The sequence below is a fragment of the Nicotiana tomentosiformis genome, chromosome 9, assembly GCF_000390325.3.
Source record: "Nicotiana tomentosiformis chromosome 9, ASM39032v3, whole genome shotgun sequence".
Lineage (NCBI taxonomy): Eukaryota > Viridiplantae > Streptophyta > Magnoliopsida > Solanales > Solanaceae > Nicotiana > Nicotiana tomentosiformis.
The window spans coordinates 78,338,408-78,358,134 of record NC_090820.1 but is presented as its reverse complement, the minus strand read 5'-3'; the positions used below and the strand labels follow the sequence as shown (position 1 = coordinate 78,358,134).

Genomic DNA, 19,727 nt, shown 5'->3' with positions numbered 1-19,727 from the left:
TTCAGATATTGGAGGATATGTTGAGAGCATGTGTTATAGATTTCAGAGGTCAATGGGATCAATTTCTACCATTTGCAGAGTTTTCATACAATAACAACTTTCAGTCTAGTATCCAAATGGCCCCGTATGAGGCCTTATATTGAGGGAATCTTGTTATCGAGTCAGTTAGTTTTGAGACTGGAGAGGCTAGGTTGTTGGGCACCGATCTGGTTCATAATACTTTGGAGAAATTGAAATTGATTCAGGAGCGACTTAGTACGGCCCAGTCAACGCAAAAGACTTATGTTGACAGGAAGGTTCATGAAGTGGTTTTCATGGAGGTTGATAGGGTTCTCTGTAGAGTTTTACCTATGAAAAGTGTGATGAGGTTTGGAAATAAAGGTAAGTTGAGCCCTCAGTGTGTTGGTCCATTTGAGGTTTTAGAGAGAGTTGGTGAACTGGCTTATAGTATTTCCTTGCCACCTAGCTTGTCGGGTGTTTCATCTTTCTGTGCTTTGGAAGTACCATAAAGATCATCCACATGTGTTAGATTTCAGTTCAACGTACTTAGATGAGGACTTGGCTTATGATAAAGAACTAGTGACCATTTTGGATAGGCAGGTTCAGAAGTTGAGATCGAAGGAGATTGCATCAGTGAAGGTTCAATGGAGAGGTTAACCGGTCAAGGAGTGACTTGGGAGACCGAGCATGATATACTGAGCAGATATCCTTATCATTTTGGCATTCCAGGTATGTTTCTAAACTCGTTCAAGGACGAGCATCTATTTAAGAGGGGGAGAATGTAACGAAATGGCCGGTTGTTTTGTGTATTTGAGCCATGTTCCCCTATTTGATGCTTTTCGTATATGCTTTTGTGGTTTTGTGACTTGAGGCGGTGGTTGATTTGGCTTCGGGAAGATTTGAGAGAGAATTGAGATACTTAGTCTCATTTTGGAAGCGTGTGTTGTAACAGTTGGTCAAGGTTTTACCTCTATGTAAACGACCTCCTATTAGTATTTTTATGATTCTAATAGGTTTGTATAGTTATTTTGGACTCAACCATATGTTCGGAATTGGATTTGGAGATTCCTAGGATATTTTGGCTATATATGTAGAAAGTTGGTAACTTTAAGGTTTTAAGAGTTCATAGGTTTGGCCAGGAGTTGACTTTGATGATATCAGACATGGATTGTTATTTAGGGACTTGCAATCGATTCATATAGTGGTTTGAAACTTGTGTGCGGAGTTTGGTTGGAATCTGGATTGGCTAGACTTGAATCAGACATTTGGTTGGAAGTTCTTGAACTTAATACAAGGATTTTGATCAGCGATTCTTAGTTTTGATGTTATTCATCGTGTTTCGAGCGTTTGGATAAGTTTGTATTAGGTATATGGACTTGTTGGTATATTTTGACGGGGTCTCGGAGAGCTCGGGTATTTTTTGATGTGGTTTCAGACTATTTTCCTTTGATTTACAACTGCTGGTTTTCTGGTGTGAAGCAGAGCTTCACAATAGTGCAGCTGAGTCTTGCGATCGCGGAGAAGGTAAAGGTTGCAGGCGAATATTTACTATTCGCATTCGCGTGTGGGGTGTTGCGTTCGCGGATGACTAAGGGCTAGTGCTTCGTGTTCACGTGCAGAGAGTCGCATTCGTGAAGGTTAAACGTCTGGCAGATTGAATGCCTTCATGTTCGCGAGGAGTAGGTGGTATTCGCGTAGGCTAGGCTGGACTGCACATCACGTATGCGTGTGGTTATTTTCATTCACAAAGTAGAGTTTTAGCTGGGCAGTTTTTTTTTTGGCCTTCGCGATCGCGGGGGGGGGGGGGGGGGGGGGTGTCGCAATCGCTATTTATACTACCGGGCGGACTACTTAAGATATGATCCCGGGACTTTTACCCACTTTTTTATATTTTGAGTCCTAGACCTCGGATTTTAGAGATTTGTGAAGAAACTTTCACCCACTACTTGGAGGTAAGAGTTTTTACACCAATTTTGATAATATATCTTGTTTCCCTATAGATTTTTATATTGGAAGAGAAATATGGGTTTTTTTACTTTTTTTTTTTGGAAAGTATAAATTTGTGATTTGGGAGTCATTTTGGACTCGATTTTGGAATCTAATCACATATTTGGATTCGAGTGATTATAGATAGTTGGGATCCACCTCTTGACTCGGGTTTTGACCATGTGGGCTTGGATTAAATTTTGTTGACTTTTGAGAATTCGATTAAAGATTCGAATTTTATTATTTAGAATTGATTCATATAGGTTTATTTGACATTATTGAATTGTATTTGACTAGATTCGACTCGTTTGGAGTTTGATTTGAGAGAAAAAAACTATTTTGGAAGGTTAAAGACTATCGAGTGGAGAAAATCTCTTGGCTAACCTTGTTAAGAGGGAAATCCCTAGGATTTTTACTTGATTGCTATCTATTTATGGTATTAGGGTTGGTGTATATACAGGGTGGCGAACGTACATGTACTTACCAACTTTACATCATGACCGAGGTAGAATTGGGATACTTATGCCTTGTTTTGATTATGTGCTCATTTGATTCATGATTTATTTGGCTTATATGACTACGTTTGTGCTCTTATTCATGTTAGAGATCATGCCTAGGTTTATAATTATTTATGAAGGAATGGGAACTCACTCTTGATTTATTGAATTGCTTGAATTTTCCGTAGTCATAGAAATTCCTTGAGCACATATCCGCATGATTTTTGCTAAGTCCTTATTATGCATCTTTTATCTATAATTCTTGAGCATATACATATTTTTTGCATATGGATAATTGATTTGAATCGAGAATTTAGGCACAAAAGGTAAGGCATACGGATGAAACACAGTTACGGCACACAGGACGTGATGATCGAATATTAGATTATATATGAGCTATCAAGCTCCTTCTTGTACTTGGAAAAGAATCTGTCCCAGTAGATTCAGGTGATTACCCATATTATTTTGGACCTTGTGAGCATGGTCAATACATGGATTGTGTATCGGATCGATAAAGGATTGGATATCGGGTCGATACATGAATTTTGTATCAGGTTACGGTGAAACATTAATTCTGTATCGTGGTACATGGATCTTGTACTGGTTATGGTATGAGACTGAGTTTGAGAATGCATAGATCCTTGACTCATTTAGAAGCATTCATTTATCTGTTAGTCGTTACATGCCATCTATATATGTTAGTTGGGAGTATCGACTCTGTTGAACTGAAGCATGATATCTTTAAATACTATATCTCAGCAATGTTATGATTATTTCTTGAATTGAAAAAGCATGCTTTATACCTTTTGGTTGTTGGTATTTTTGATTCTTGTTGTTTATGAGATCATTTACTATTTCAGTTTAAAGCTCTATTATTTATATCCGTGTTGTAAGTATCTTGATGGCTATAGCCTCTCCACTACCTATTCGAGGTTAGACATAATACTTACTTGGTACCGATTCTGGTGTACTCATATTACGCTTGTGCACATCTTTTTGTGAAGATCCTTAGGTAGGTACTAGCGGAGCCTGTTGATTGAGCCTAGGCATTCGCACATAGACTTAGGGTGAGCTGGACTCCAAGGATTCATTTCACAGTACTCAAGTCCCTATTCTTTTACCATTTCTTGTCTACCTTAATATTTCAGATAGTTTTGTTCATGTATGTAGACTTGTACTTATTTAATAGTTGCTCGTGTACTTATGCCACCTAGTCTTAGGGGTTGTACTGTTTTGGTCATGTTTATGTCATTTTATGAATGTATCAGATATTTTACATCTTTGAAATTTATTTTTATTTTTATTTATGATATGACTCTGTTAATTAAAGAAAATTTGACTATTTTCTGTTGAATGTGAGTTGGCTTGCTTAGAAGTATGGTTAGGCACCATCACGGCTTAAGGTGGGATTTCGGATCGTGACTTGAAGCTTTGTTCATACTTTCCATATGTACGAGACAAACAACTTAGGCTTCCAAATATGGGTAAAAAGAGTAGACGAGAGGAAGGATAATATTTGAGTCTAAGTACTTTATCCTAAAGGCTATGGGGGAGTGGCAAACGTGCTAGTGCAAGATGGCTAAGAGATAATGTTTTATAGGTGTAGTTTAGGGATACCTAAACCCTCTTGCTTGAATTTTTTTAGTAGTGATTCCCCAAAGGAAGTTATATTAAAATGGTCAATATATTGCATTGTCTTGGAAGGAAGAAGATTATTTTACATTGCATAAGTGGGTATAGAGTTAACGACTGATTGAATGAGTGTGGTATGACCACCTAGAGAGAGAGGAACTTTGTTTTCCACCATAGCAGTCGTCAATTCATTTGGTTTAAAATATATTTATAGTTGGAATATTTGGGATGAAGGTTCGGTTCGGTATAGGAAAGCCAAGGTATTGTCTAAAGATAGAAGTAAATCGAATATTAAATAAGGAAGATATGGTGGCACGATCAGATGTAGGGATATTGTAGGAGAAAATAATTTTGACTTATTAAAGTTGATGCGTTGTCTAGATTGAGCACTTATGTGAATGAAATGTTAATAATATCATGTGTGTTAGGGATATCTGCATTTACCAATAGAACTAAGTTGTTAGCAAAAAGCATATGAGAGTTTGGGGGGGGGGGGAGGGAGGGAAGAAGAAGAACGAGAAATCTTCACGGAAATCCATTGTTTAGTGTCAACAACTTGTTCAATAAGATGAAGCGAGATTTCATACAAATAATAAAAAGATAGGGGATAGTGGATCACCTTGTCATATACCTCGTGATGATCGGAAGACATGAGTTTGCCATTTATGAGTACTAGCATAGAGGAAGTAGTAATACATGACATAATGATATTATTAAGATATGTAATTTAAGTTTTGGAGAAAAAATGGATAAAGGACCATTCTAATCTGTCAAAGGCCTTTTCAAGGTTTATTTTCAACATTATGTTGCCTACTTTACCCTTTTGACAATGAAAAAAGCGTATGATTTCCTAACTAATGATTGCATTGTCGACCAAATGATGACCAAGTATAAAACTATATTAGGTTGGATTTATATAAGTTTTGAGAGAAATGGTTGGATACGATCGACATTAATATTTCAAATAGTTTTGTAAATTGTGTTACAGAGACCAATAGGGCGATATTATGATACATTTTCTGTACGAGCGACTTTGAGAGTAAGGTAACAAAGGTTGTGTTTATGTCAGGAGAAATACTAGACGAGGCAAAAGCTGTCATACATGTTCCAATGACTTCTTGTTTTGTATCTTCCCAAAACCTTTGAAAACAACTAGAAGTAAGCAATCCGACCTACGTGTCTCGAGGGGTTTGAATGATTTTACATCAGTAAAATTTGTGGTAGAGAATGGGTCGATTAAGTATGTGAATATCCTTAGTAGTTGGCGCATAAGGGATGGGCTACGGAGTAGTTGGAACTTGGAAAATAGTTGAGTAGTGTAAAGATCTTTAAAGTGGAAAAATAGAGTAGACTGTATTAGGGAAGTGTCAAAGGTTCAGTTACTCATTGAGTCATTAAGTCCCAAAATACGGTTGCGCCAACGATACTGAATAGTAAATAGGTGAAAAAATTGACTATTTGCGTCCCTATCATTTAACCATTGAATACATTATTTTAGTTTTCAAAGTCTTCTTCATGCCTAAGAATGGTATTATTTTTCATAATTAGGTGATTTTCTAAATTACAATAGAAAGTAATTTTTATATGAGGAGGCATGCATTGTAAGCCAATGAGAATGATCTAGTAAGATTGAGAAGAAGCAGGCAGTGGTCGAAGTGAGTGCACAAAAGATGTAGGATGGTAGAGTCTTCGAAGAGGCTCAAATAGAGATTATTAGCAAAAACTTTATCGAGGCGCTCAAACACAAGCTTTCCCTAAGAAGATTTTATACTATTGAGCTTAGGTTTGTTGGTCCATATAATAAAAGAACCCGAAAAAATTAGGTCTAACATATTTATGTTATTAAGACATTTATTAAGGCAGAGGAGCGATGCAGACTTATAGGGTTACATCAAAACTCATCAACAAACGAATAAACTTCATTAAAATTGCCACCTAATGAACAAACAGAATTATGGTACCTATTAAATTCTTAAAGATTATGCCAGTCACTTGAGCAATGCGGGAGACTAGGGAATGAGTCAAAAAAACTCCCTTGGGGCCGATAAAATAATATATGAAACATTAATTAGATAGGAATTTGATTGGTATTCTTTTTCTTAATGATTGGAAATGTAGAGACATGAGTACGTTATAGAGAGTGAAGGTGGAAGCATCGAATAGTGATGAGAGACGGCTCAACAGAGAAGGAATAAAAAATCTTCAAGGATAACTTCTTTATTGGTAGAACTAAGGGCTATATAAAGAGAGTGATTCTTTGAGGGCTTGTCTACTATTGTACGAGTTACTTGCATAGATGAATGAGATAAACCAGGGAGTTGAAGTACTACTAACCTGAACTGAATCACGAATCTCCTGACTAGTAACAACAATTAAATGCATGGTCAGCTCGTGTGCTCGCCATAGAAGAACAATCCCACTTGAAAGGCCTTGAGCAACAACCTGAAGTAGGTCAGTAAAGTTGTACTCTTGAAGGAGTGATGTATGATCCTCCATTTTAATCTCAGTGATACATAAAACAGAGGAATTGTTCCAGTTAATAAGAAAGTGCATATTAGACAAAATTCTGGCCCATTGGCTCTCCTACAATTGTTGAGCATGACCTTCACTAAATTTTTATTGATTGGGGGACTCCCTCCCGGAGCCAAGGACAATTCTAGGTGCATCAAGATACGGGTTGTAGAGAGCCTCTGGTAGGAGAATGCCATTTAACATTAGAACCATAAGTATCACATACTTCTCGTCCTAAGAGAAGGGATTGAGATGGATATTCTATGAGATTTTCTCCAAGGCTGGAGAAATAAATATCAAAAAATTTCTGTCGATATTTTCTTGCATGGAAATCATCAAAAAATCGTTTAGTGTCATTATTTTCATAATGTCTCTAGCATGTCTGTTAGATTGTGAGGAAGAAGAAGATCGATAAATGAAGAAGAAAAAAAATCGAAATTGTATTCTTTCATCTGTTAAGCCATCGTTCAATACAAGGCTATATAGAGCTTCTCCACTAATTAAATGACAGCTCTTGTACATCAACTAACCACTTTAACTAGCCTCCTTTTATACTAACTCTAAACATACCCTATACTTTTATTATGTACACTTTGACCCTATATCCAAGACTCCTCTCAAGCTGGAGGGTGGAAAACATTGAACACTCCAAGCTTGGAAAGAAGGAAGGAGTGTTGAGCAACACCAAGGCCTTTTGTCATAAGATCAGCCAACTGAAGCTTGGTTGAAATGTGATGAGGAGCGAATAGACCATTCTTAATTTTCTCTCGAACAAAATGGCAGTCTATCTCGATGTGCTTTGTCCTCTCATGAAAAATGAGATTTGCTGCTATTTGAAAAGCAGCTTTGCTATCAAAATATAGATCAACATGTTGATGTATCTCAATGTTCAACTCTTGCAACAATCCAACTAGCCAAGTAACCTCAGTTGTTACTGCTACGAGGCTTCTATATTCAGCTTCAGCTGAGCTTCGACTTACAGTCTGCTACTTCTTGGACTTTCGGGACAATAAGTAATCCCCCAGTTTGACAACATATCTAGTGATCAACCTCCATGTGTTTGGGCATGCTACACAATTAGAATCACAGAAGGCAGAAAGGTGAGTAATATGGCCTTTTTTGAGGAAGACACCAAGACCATGTGAACCTTTAATGTACCTGACCACTCGAAGTGCATCAGTTAAGTGTGACTGCTTAGGATGCTACATGAACTGACTCAAAACTTGCACTACAAAGAAAATGTCAGGTCGTGTGATGGTCAAGTAGAGTAACCAACCTACCAACCTTTAATAACTACCCACATCCTGTAGCTCTTCATCACCATTGTGCCCTACATGTTTGTCATACTCTGCGGTGGTGAGTTTCTGATTAAGTTCAATAGGAGTGGATGCAGGTTTAGCAGCAGCTAGTCCTGTGGTGGATATTAACTCCAGGGCATATTTTCTCTGGTTTAATAACAGTCTCTTATCTGATTTTAGCACTTCAATGCCTAAGAAATATCTGAGCTCACCCAAATCTTTGACTTTAAAACTGTTATGTAATGTAGTCTTGGCCTCTTCCACAAGGGAAATATTGCTACCAGTGATTAAGAGATCATCAACATACACCAATATAACCACAGTGTCATGTGTTGTCTGCTTAGTATAAAGAGAATGATCATATGCACTCTGCTGATATCCTGCTCCCACTAAAGCATCTGTGAGCTTAATGTTCCACTGTCTTGAAACCTGTTTCAGGCCATAGAGTGATTTTAATAGTCTGTAAGCTTTATTCTCCCCCTGTCATTGGAAACCCTGTGGCAAGACCATGTATACTTCTTCATAAAGATCCTCTTGTAGGAATGCATTATTGACATCCATCTAATAGAGGATCCATCCCTTTGAGGTTGCTATGCTAAGGACAGTTCTCACAGTTTCCATTTTGGCAACTAGTGAGAATGTCTCATGATAGTCCAACCCTTCTTGTTGGGTGTATCCCTTTGCTACTAGTCGTGCCTTACATCTGTCAACCTCTTCAGTTAATTTATATTTGATCTTAAACATCCATTTAGAACCAATTGGTTTCTTCCCTTCTGGCAAGTCAACCACTTCCCAGTTATGGTTCTCTTCAAGTGCTTTAATCTCTTGGTCCATAGCTTCTATCCATCTTCGATCATGTGCAGCTTCCTTAAAGGACCGTGGTTCAGTTAAAACTGAAAAAACATTGAGATATGACTGATATGCAGAAGATAGATGATCATAAGATATGGCATTAGATATGGAATAGACAATGTTAGTGTGTGTCTTAGCAGTAGTGATGAAATCTTTAAGCCAAACAGAGGGCCTTCCTTGTCGACCAGATTTCCTAGTCTCTACTTCTATAGATACTGGTTGTGAATGCACTTCTTCTGTTCCTGCTTCTTCTATTGTTGTCTCAGCTGCTAGTTCAAGGATAACAAGAATGGGATTTTCATTTATTGGGACACCAGTTGCAGTCTCATGTTCTTCACCAGATCCTGCATGATCTATGATTATGTCCACAATAGCATTCTCCACTTCTGTAGTAGTGTTTTCAGTAACTGGCAACTGCATGTTTTGGGTTGTGGTAGGAATCACACGTGCATGTGGTTGATGCCTATTTGCTCTATAACTGAAGTTTGAGAAGTAAATAGATCCTCTATACAGTCTGAGTCTGTAGTTCTTTCAAAAGGAAAGACCTGCTATTTAAATACCGCATCTCTACTAACAAATACACTTCTACTCTCTAGATCATACACCCTATAACCCTTTTATGTTTCTGAGTATCCAATAAGAACATCCCTTTTTGCTCTAACTGTGAACTTATCACCTTTAGGGAGGTTACTTACATAACAGAAGTAACCAAACACCCTTAAGTGATCTATTTTGGCTAGCTTTCCATACAATAACTCATAAGGTGATTTTCCTTGCAAAATACTAGTGGGCAGTTTGTTTATCAAGTATACTGCATTTCTTACATAATCACCCCAGAACCTCCTAGGAATCGAGCTTTGAAATTTTAAGCCTCTTGTAACCTCCAGTATATGTCTATGTTTTCATTCAACCACCCCATTTTATTGTGGGGTGTATGGACAACTACTTTGGTGTATGATTCCTAGAGAAGCAAACAAAGCATTGCATTGAGAATTGAAGAACTCAGTACCATTATCTGATCTAACAACATTCACAGTAGCTTCAAACTGAGTGTTTATCATTGCAAGAAAATTCTTTATTATAACAACTACTTCACATTTAGACTGTATTAAGCACACCCAAGTAAACCTGATGTATTCATCTACTATTGTAACAAAATAAAACTTTTTGTCATATGTAGGTACCTTATGAGGTCCCCCAAACATCCATGTGTGTGAGCTGAAAACAACTACTTGACCTGGTGCTACTAAGTGGAAACTGTTGATTTGCCAAAGGGCACACTTCATAATTGTCTTACTCTTTACTTGTATCGTATTCTATAGTTCTGAAATATGTTGCATAGATTTTGTTAATGCATGACCTAGCCTCAAATGACACAGTATTGTTTCTCCATGTTCCTTCAAAAAACTAATTACTGTTGTTGGTAAGTTTTCTTTTATCAAACATAATCCATTATTTTCTCTATCAATCCCCATCACCTTGCCATTGTAGAGCCCCTGAAATATACAAAAATCAGGGTAAAAACCAACTGAGCAGCATAACTGTCTAGTGAGTTTTGACACTGACAATAAGTTGAATTTAAAGTCTGGCACATACATAACTCCTTCAATAGTTTTATTCCCTAAAACTACTGCATCTCCTGTATGTGTAATTTCTGCTCTACTGTCTCTAGGTAGTTGTACTCCATCTGTTCTATGATCTGCTTTTCTAAGATTATCTAGAGTATTCTTACAATATGTCACATGATGAGTAGCACTTGAGTACACTATCCAAACATGATCATTAGCAGATGCATTTGTCATTAAAGTGATAATACCTACAGTACTAGCGGAACAGTCATTTGTGGTAGTCTTCTGCAATACATTCACCAGCTGTTTGTATTGATCCTCAATGAAGAAATTCCCTTGTGTTGGCAGCATAGGTGCCTGTTTCTCCTCACTTGTTATATTGTTTACATAGGTCCTGCCTCCTGTGTTTTGCCCTTTCTTCTTGCTTTTGAAATCTGGTGGATACCCCACTATCTTGTAACAATTTTCCTTTAGGTTTTCTTTGTAACCACAATAATCACAGATTAATCCTGACCTCTTAGGTCTAAACTCATGACCTTTTCCTACCAGCATTATGAGAGGATCCTTCAATGTGTTTGTGACTCCTAGAGTTCTTTGACTTTCTTCTTGTGTAACTATTGCATAGGCTTCATTCACTGTAATCACAGGTCTTTTTTCCAAGACATTACTTCGAATATTACCATAACTCTCGTTCAATCCCATGAGGAACAGTAATAGGCGAATGTTTTTTAAGAGCTCTACTGAAGGCCTGGACTCCTCACAGTCACGTGAAGCCATATGTGCTATGACATCTAGTTCATCCCATAGATCCTTCATTTTCGAATGATAGTTAGTGACGGAGTCTGTTCCTTGTCTCAAAGTCGCAATAGCAGTTCAAAGATGATAGATCCTTGTCAGATTTGACCTATCAAATCTCTCTTGAAAATTAGCCCATACCTTTTTTGCATTCGATGCATATACGATGCTAGGAATTAATTCATTCGAAATAGTACTACCAATCCATGATAGAACAATTGCATTACATTTCTCCCATTGCTCTGCCAATTCACCTCCATATATACCTTTTACACAAGATCCATCCATAAATTCAAGTTTGCTCTTTTCCCGGAGTGCCAATTTTATCACCCTGCTCTATAGTGCATAGTTTTCTGGGCCTGTGAGCTTGACGGAATTAAGACGAGTCCTGGAGCATCTGAAGCTTACAAAAATAGCTGATGAATGTGATCGAATGAACTGACTTCATTGTCTGCCATGGCTGCTTGATTTTGAGCTCGAAATTGAGGAATTTCTCAGCTATGTATTTTGACGGAAAGCTTGAATCTCGCCAGAAATAGATCATAATTACAGTCCTAGCGATTCCCGCTCTGATACCATGTTAGACTGTGAGGAAGAAGAAGATCGAGAAATGAAGAAGAAGAAGAAGAGAAATCGAAATTATATTCTTTCATCTGTTAAGCCATCGTTCAATACAAGGCTATATAGAGCTTCTCCACTAGCTAAATGACAGCTCTTGTACCGCTGTCAACTAACCACTTTAACTAGCCTCCTTTTGTACTAACTCTAAATATACTCTATACTTTTATTATGTACACTTTGACCCTATATCCCAAGAATGTCTATTTCTTCTTCGGCCTCCGCTTCTTGGGCTGGCTTCTCCGATGGTGGTGATGCAGGTAATGATGGTGGCGTTGGGTGGGCTAGTTGTTCATTGACAACTGGTGATGGAAGTTGGAATTCCGTTGGTTATTGTAGATGTTTCGCATACCATAGCCAGTTGTTATGAGATTGGTGTGTAACTTAAGCTGGGTATTGCTATTGCAATTGAACATTCCATTCTTGAATCTTAATAAGATGTGTCTGGAACTTCTAGGTTGCAATGTTATGTAGATACAACAGTTTCATAGCATTGGCTTATTGCATTAGTATGTAAACCCACTCCTAGAATCATCTAGGGCTATGGTGCCGCATAGTAGTATTAGTGAGGAGATGTAATGGAATTCCTAACAGGTGGATAATAGGTGAGGAGGTTAGTTGAGAGTTGGTGTAGATGGGAAGGTGTGGTGATTAATATGTATATTGTTGATGTAGTAGCGTGGCCACTGGTGATAACGATGATGCTTTGGATGGTGGCGGTAATACATTATCGAAGATGCTAATAAGAGGTAACATCATAGTTGTCTTCAAAGATCATGAACATGGAGGAATGAAGGAATCTGTATTTATAGGAATGATTTTTGTAGTTGAGGAAGTAGGTTATACCAGTAGAGGTAGGTATTCATGATAAGATTCTTCATCGGCAAACAATAGTATCAGAGCCATAACAAGTGCGGTAGCCGGTATGTGACTTACATATCCTTATCCGGTAAGTTGCATGATGTTGTGCTCCATGAAAGAGGGTGGAGATGTAGTAGAGGTAATAGGGATTAGAGTGTTAGAATATGACTGATGATGAGGTGGAGCAATTTGAGTAATGTTTGTTGATAGATGTGGCAATGTAGAAGACAGTTGTTGGTGTTTGAAAGTGACTCATGTAAAGCTTATTGTTGATTCCAAGGTATTCAAGTGGTCTATGGTGGTAGGAAGAAAAGTAGAAATTTCAATGGTGCGTTAAACCTTTTGAGGGGGTTCACGAACTATGCTGTTAATTAATCCTCGGGATTTTATTTTTTATTTATTGGCTCTATGAATTAGAGGGAGAAGTAGTTGTGTGGATCTTTGTAAGGTAGGTGATGTAAAGATATAATTAGTAGTCAATTTAGATCTCATAGGAGTGGATTAATATTTTCAGGCTAATTTTGGAGTGATTATGGGATTGAGTGGAGACAATTGAATTATTTTCAGAATAGAAGTCTAATTTGAGAAATAAAACTGGTGGTCTGGGGGTTAGGGAATGTGGTAGGCCTTTGTCAAAAATTTCATCAGAACTTAGGCAAGTAAATATATTAGCTAAAGGAATATCTATAAAGGTAGTGTTTTGGGAATGTAACCTAGTAGTACTTATTATTTGGGGTAAAATAATTTTGGATTGTGTAGTATTCAAAGAAGACACAGGGGTATTGTTGAGAATAATAGGTTATTTCTTACAGTATTTTTGAAATAGGTTACTATTTTTCATGGACTCTCAGTAACACTGTAATTTTCTATAGTAGTATTGTCTGGTGAAGGAAAAGACAACCACAAAGGGTACACAGTGTGTAAGAATCCTCATAGAGTATTCATTGTGTGGGGAGTGGCGTTCCTAGTGGGGCAAGAATACATAGACGAGCATAACTCCCTGAGTAGTATGGACTATGCAAGTAGCGATTTTAAGTGGAGTTCCTATTGGTTGTGTTATTTTACGAAGTTATTTCTAGATCATAATATTCGGTGGGTAGTTTTTGTAGTCTAATCCAAACGATTGAGTAATTACTGTGTGGTATGACGAGATTAAATTTTATTTCAATGTCTCATGGTTAAATATTGAGATCTAATAAACCACGGATCTTGGTGAAGAACTTTGTTATAATTTTCTATAAGTGTGAATTTGATTAAGTAGTACTCAAATCCAAGATTGATAAGTTGAAGGAGTTCGGTAGACTGCCGAAGTGAAGTTTATTTTTAAGACAGTAGTAGGCTATATTTGTCACGTCCCAAATATCCCCTAGACGTGACTGGCACCCAGCTAACACCACCCGTCAGGCGAACCATGCTTTATTACCTTAGCCATTAATTTACAGTATTTGATTAATCACAAGAGTGTCTAAATAATCTGACAACTAAATTACAAACAGTTAATATCTCGAAATATTATACAGAAATTCTAGCCCAAATCCCACACTAGACCATGGAGCATCTAAGAGAATTGTAGCAGACATCATATGAATGAATAATAAAGACTCTTTTGGCGGCCTCCCCGAACAATGTGGCGGCTCACCTCAACAACCGAATCTACTCTAGTGAACTCGTCAGCTACTAGCTCCGTCTTCACCAATAGTATCTGCATAGACATGCAGGTAAAGAGTGAGTTATATGTAAATATAACCCAGTAAGATCCTTGACCCGTCACTCTGAATACCTCTGGAATAAGTGTTAGAAAATACAAATACACAACGAGCACATAAATAATATGCACAAAAATCTTTCACCATATAATTACTCTATAAGGCCCAAACAATTATTCAACAACAACACTATATATATCTCAACACAACCTACACTAAGGACTTGTCATTAACGACAGTGCAGGAAATTAACCAAACACCCCGACGAGTCCACAACAGTATACACAATATCCCAAATCTATTACGGCGACATACACAATGCCCCAAATATATTACGGCATCGAAGAAATAATTTCTAACGCCCCAACACTATAGCACGAGGCTATGCCACATCACACCATATCGCAAATCACTTATTAAATAATTTTAGCTTTTTACAAAATAATATATATTTGCGGCTGGTCAACGACCACCGATTCTGCCAAGCGCACGCTCGTCTCAACACTTGGACCGGACAGACAAAATATACTTTCAAAACAGGTTCGAAAAAGCAAGCATCAAAGCTTAGAGTCTCACTTATCTCGCTAACAGGAAGTTTTCCAACCTTGCAATGTCTAGAACGCCAATCAAACGGCCTCCAATGGCCTCAATCTATCCAAAATATTGAATAACACGCCCTAATTAGTCTAGGTAAATAATGTTTTTACAATTTTAGAACGAGTCAAAATTAAAATTAACCCCGAGTCCAATAAATAAAATCTATACACTATTAAGTATTAAACAAAGCACTTTAATAATGCAAAAATAAATCGGCACAACAGTGACTTCAGAAGCATCACATTAGCTTATACTCTAATTCTTCAAAATATTAATAATATTATTTTCTTATGAATGCTTCCTATCACGGCATAATAAGTTATATCTCCTAATTAAAAATAGCAAAAATAGCAAAAGTAACTGAACGAGATTTTTCAAACAAACTCCTAAATTCCATCCTTATATAAATATTACTAAATTATTTATGTCATCATTGACATAATCATTACCCCAATCATTATTTAACTGTTACTTTCACTAATTGGCTAACAATTTTCTAGCTAATTAAAGAAGCAGATTGTATTATGCAAAGAAAATTAATTCTACGCTTCAGTGTTATTATCTGACTTCTCATATTACTTTGTTTAACTCCATTACTATTCAATCACCATCAAATTATATTGTCTCCCCTAATCATTGGCTTGTTCATGAATATTATCACTTTTTGCTTCCAATCATCACTATGATTATTATTCCTACATAAATAATACCAATAAATAGCAAATTGAACTACAGTAGCATAGCTATGACACCTGATTCTGAAATTGTTTCCTCCAATACTATTGCCGCCGCCCCTCGTCCCTTCTCCTTACGGAAATTGCTACTAAACTAAGGATATCAATTATAACCTCTAACCAGCTAGTAAGCGGTGGGCTTGGCCCATTTATTAACCTTTTAAATACTCACTAAAGTCACTTACTTCTACCTTTAAATTGTAATATGTAATTGGCTCACTAGCCACTTATCAAATACACCGACTTATATATTATAGTAAATCACCTTCCCGTAGATTAGCACTTTTTCAATAGCTACAAAATAAATAAATTCTCTAATCTCATAATTAATAAGTATAAAAAAATATTGGGTATAAGAGGGTTTTTTCTAGAGTAAAAATTGGAATGAAGTGGGGGTGGAGAAAGGGTTCTCTTGGTCATCATCTAAATAGAGTTTACTAAGAAAAGCAGTCTTAAAATTTTTGGGTAGTGGGGGAATTAATGTGTGACAAAAACTTGCAGTGTCCGATGTATGACTTGAAGTGGATGGAGATAGATCTTTAAATATTCATGGCTGGTTATGAATAAAATTGAGGTCAAAGTGGTCATCGAAGGCAGTTTGGATATGGTAAATGTGTTATTTGTTCTTGATTTCAAGTTTAACTTGTTATTAGTATCAAAATTAATCAAGGAACTCTCATGCTCAGTCCACTTCTTTTTTTTGGCTTCTGTGTGTTTTAGGAGCTTTAGAATGGCAGGGTGGAGGGGATTGGTAGGAAAAGACGAGGTTTGTACATCTTCAATAATACAATTGCTATTAGTCACAGCACAGGACACAAAATAATAGCTGCAGTTCAGAGAAGGAGTAGTTGCTTATGACATCAGAGGCTTGGCCATCCTTCCATTTTAGCCATGAAATCTATGAAATTACTGCATAACATTGTAGATAGTTAATTGTTGAATAAGTGTCCAGTTTGTCCTTCGGTGAAACAAACTATGTTGATGTTTCTACTACTGAATTTAGAAGTGAATTACCATTTCATCTTGTACACATAAATCTTTCAGACCCTTATGAAACTCCTATTTTTTATCATAAATAGTATTTTCTGATAATTGTAGATGATTTTAGTAGATATACTTGGATTTATTTGTTGCAGCTTAAATCTGAAGCTACTGTTTCCATTAAATCTTTTGTACTTATGGTGAAGACTCAGTTTGATATGGCGGTAAAGGTACTTAGGACTGCTAATGGTACTGAGTTCTTCAACTCTCAATGTAATACTCTTGTTTAAGACCTGGGAATACTTTAGCACAGCAGTTGTGTGCACACTCCTCAACAGAATCGAGTTGTCGAGAGGAACCAAAGGCACATTCTGAACATATCTAGAGAGTCTATATCTTGATGGATTTGCCCTCTAATCAGTTCTTTGTCAGCAGAGATATCATGTTTTAGGAGACTGTTTTCTTTTGCCACTAAACACTCTGCATAGCCTCCGTTACACACTATATTAGGAGTGAATATAACAAGTCTAGTGAACTATTTTCAGTGATAGTAAGGTCGCAATACAAATTGAAATTAATCCAATTTTTCAAGAACAAAAAAATAAAATAAAGATTGATTGTCAATTTATTAGGGACAAGATCAAGGCTAGGATGATGAACAAGCTGGGGGTTTTCAACATATTACACCCTCCAACTTAAGGGAGAGTATTATGAGATCGAGTCCAACGACTAGTAGTGGGAAGGAGGGGACGTGGGAGTCTGTTACTTGTTTGTTATTCTTTCTTGTGTGACAGCTATGCAACAACTGAGATAAGTTAATTAGGTGATTAGTTACATATTAGTGGATTAGTTAGAGGCAGTTACAATTAGTTTCTATTGTTGAGGTTTTATTTTTTAAGATGTAATATTCTTAAAATGAGGGTGAATGGGAAATGGAGGGAAAATGAAATTTTGAGTAAAATTTTAAGTTTCCCCTCTTAACAATGAGACATTGTCCCATATTGGAAGTGGAAGACATTTTTGGTGGGTATATATATAATTGCTCTTCTTGTAGCTCTTAAAGAGTTAAGAAGAAAGCAAGCCTCGCGCCGTCGTCGTCGTCGCTCGCTCGCTCGGCTCGGCTTCGGCTTCGGCTTCGGCTTCGGATTTGGTCAAATGATTGATTGATTAATTTTTTGGACCAAATTTATTTGTTAATAGTAAATATTAACGTAAGATTATCCGTATTTGTAAACGGATATTTTCCAATCCGTGTATTGACCACCATGAAGTGCTTGCTCCACAAATATGAAGTGCTTGCTCCACAAATATGTAATGCTTGATCCACCATGAAGGGTGGACGTTTGGTCTTGCACTCCTTCTTGGCTGCTATATATATATGAGCAGCAAATGTTGAAGATATACTCAACTCAACATACAATTCGCTCAACAAATTGGCTATACATTGCATTCCTTCCTCTTAGAACTTCCATACGTTTTTCTGAGTATATACTCCTTCGTTCTGCATTGTTTTTAACTTCAAACAAAGCAACTGTAAGTGTGATTTGCTACCGAACTTTGTGTTCGCCGAAACACTGGGGTTTGAAGTACCGCTACACCAGTGTGTTATTCGTTCTATCCTGGGAGGAAATAATCCATTACCTTGGGTACTAGGAGGGGATTAAATTCCTTAAGGAAACACTGTGAATTCAGTGGGCTCGAATTTATTATTATTGTTTCATTACGTTAACTTATATTTTGCAGAATTAATATTTACAAATACAACAATATTGACCGGGAATAACAATCTTAACAATCTTAAGGAATTTAATATTTATTTCTGTACTTGTGTTATTCTTATTATTCTGCAAACTAAAACCTTTGTGGTTTGTGTACTCCCGTTTTGGAGAGTTAAGCCTTCGTGGCGTTTTGTTGGATATTAAAATCTACGTGATTTTTACTCCAGTTTGAAAACGTGTATTAAACGTTTGTTTGTGTCATTCTTTTCTGAAAAAGATGATGACTGAAAACGAAAACCAAGCTGTTCCGATGGCGACTGCCAACGCAACGACAAGCCGAACACCGGCGTTGGCACCGGCAGAAAAACCCGGAAAATTTTCCGGGATTGATTTCAAACGCTGGCAGCAGAAGATGTTCTTCTACTTAACTACGTTATGTCTACAGAAGTTCATCAAGGAAGATGTTCCTGATCTGCTGGATAAAACTCCAGATAATGAACGCTTTCTCGTGATTGAAGCGTGGAAGCATTCTGATTTTTTATGCAAGAATTATATTCTTAGCGGACTGGATGATAATCTGTATAATGTATACAGTAGCATGGAGACATCCAAAGAATTGTGGAATGCGCTTGAAAAGAAATATAAGACTGAAGATGCCGGGATGAAGAAATTCGTTGCCGCAAAATTTCTGGACTACAAAATGATAGATAGCAAGTCTGTTATTACTCAAGTCCAGGAATTGCAAGTGATTATTCATGATCTACTTGCTGAAGGTCTTGTAATCAACGAAGCATTCCAAGTAGCAGCAATGATTGAGAAGTTGCCTCCGTTGTGGAAGGACTTCAAAAATTATTTGAAACACAAACGAAAGGAAATGTCCCTTGAAGATCTCATTGTTCGGTTGAGAATCGAAGAGGACAATAAAGCTGCTGAAAGGAGAGGCCGTGGAAATTCAACAATAATGGGAGCAAATATTGTTGAAGTTAACAAAAAGAGGAAGAAGGCTTCTGGTCCGAAATACAACCCAAGCAAGAAGCGGTTCAGTGGAAACTGCTACAACTGTGGGAAAACCGGACACAAATCTACGGAGTGTCGTGCTCCGAAGAAAGACAAGAAAAGGGGTCAAGCAAACATGGTAGTAAACCATGATGATGTTGATAACTTGTGTGCCATGCTCTCTGAATGTAACTTGGTGGGAAATCCTAAACTGTGGTGGTTTGATTCAGGAGCCACTCGCCATGTTTGTGCAGTTAGAGAGGCTTTTGCTACCTATGCTCTTGCTGAACCCGGAGAGACAGTTTATATGGGAAATGCTTCAACAGCAAAAGTTGAAGGATATGGGAAGGTATTTCTAAAAATGACTTCTGGCAAGG

The 19,727-nt window shown here is 37.2% G+C and overlaps 1 protein-coding gene across 1 annotated transcript; it reads right to left on the bottom strand.

Moving 5' to 3' along the window:
* Positions 1 to 8,485: 8,485 nt before the first annotated feature.
* On the bottom strand, positions 8,486 to 11,160 carry LOC138899042 (uncharacterized). Its single transcript, XM_070185155.1, has 3 exons — positions 10,255 to 11,160; positions 9,752 to 9,879; positions 8,486 to 9,254 (listed from the first exon to the last, which is right to left on the bottom strand). Exons 1-3 carry the CDS (start codon positions 11,158 to 11,160, stop codon positions 8,486 to 8,488), a joined length of 1,803 nt encoding a protein of 600 aa, XP_070041256.1.
* Positions 11,161 to 19,727: the final 8,567 nt, after the last annotated feature.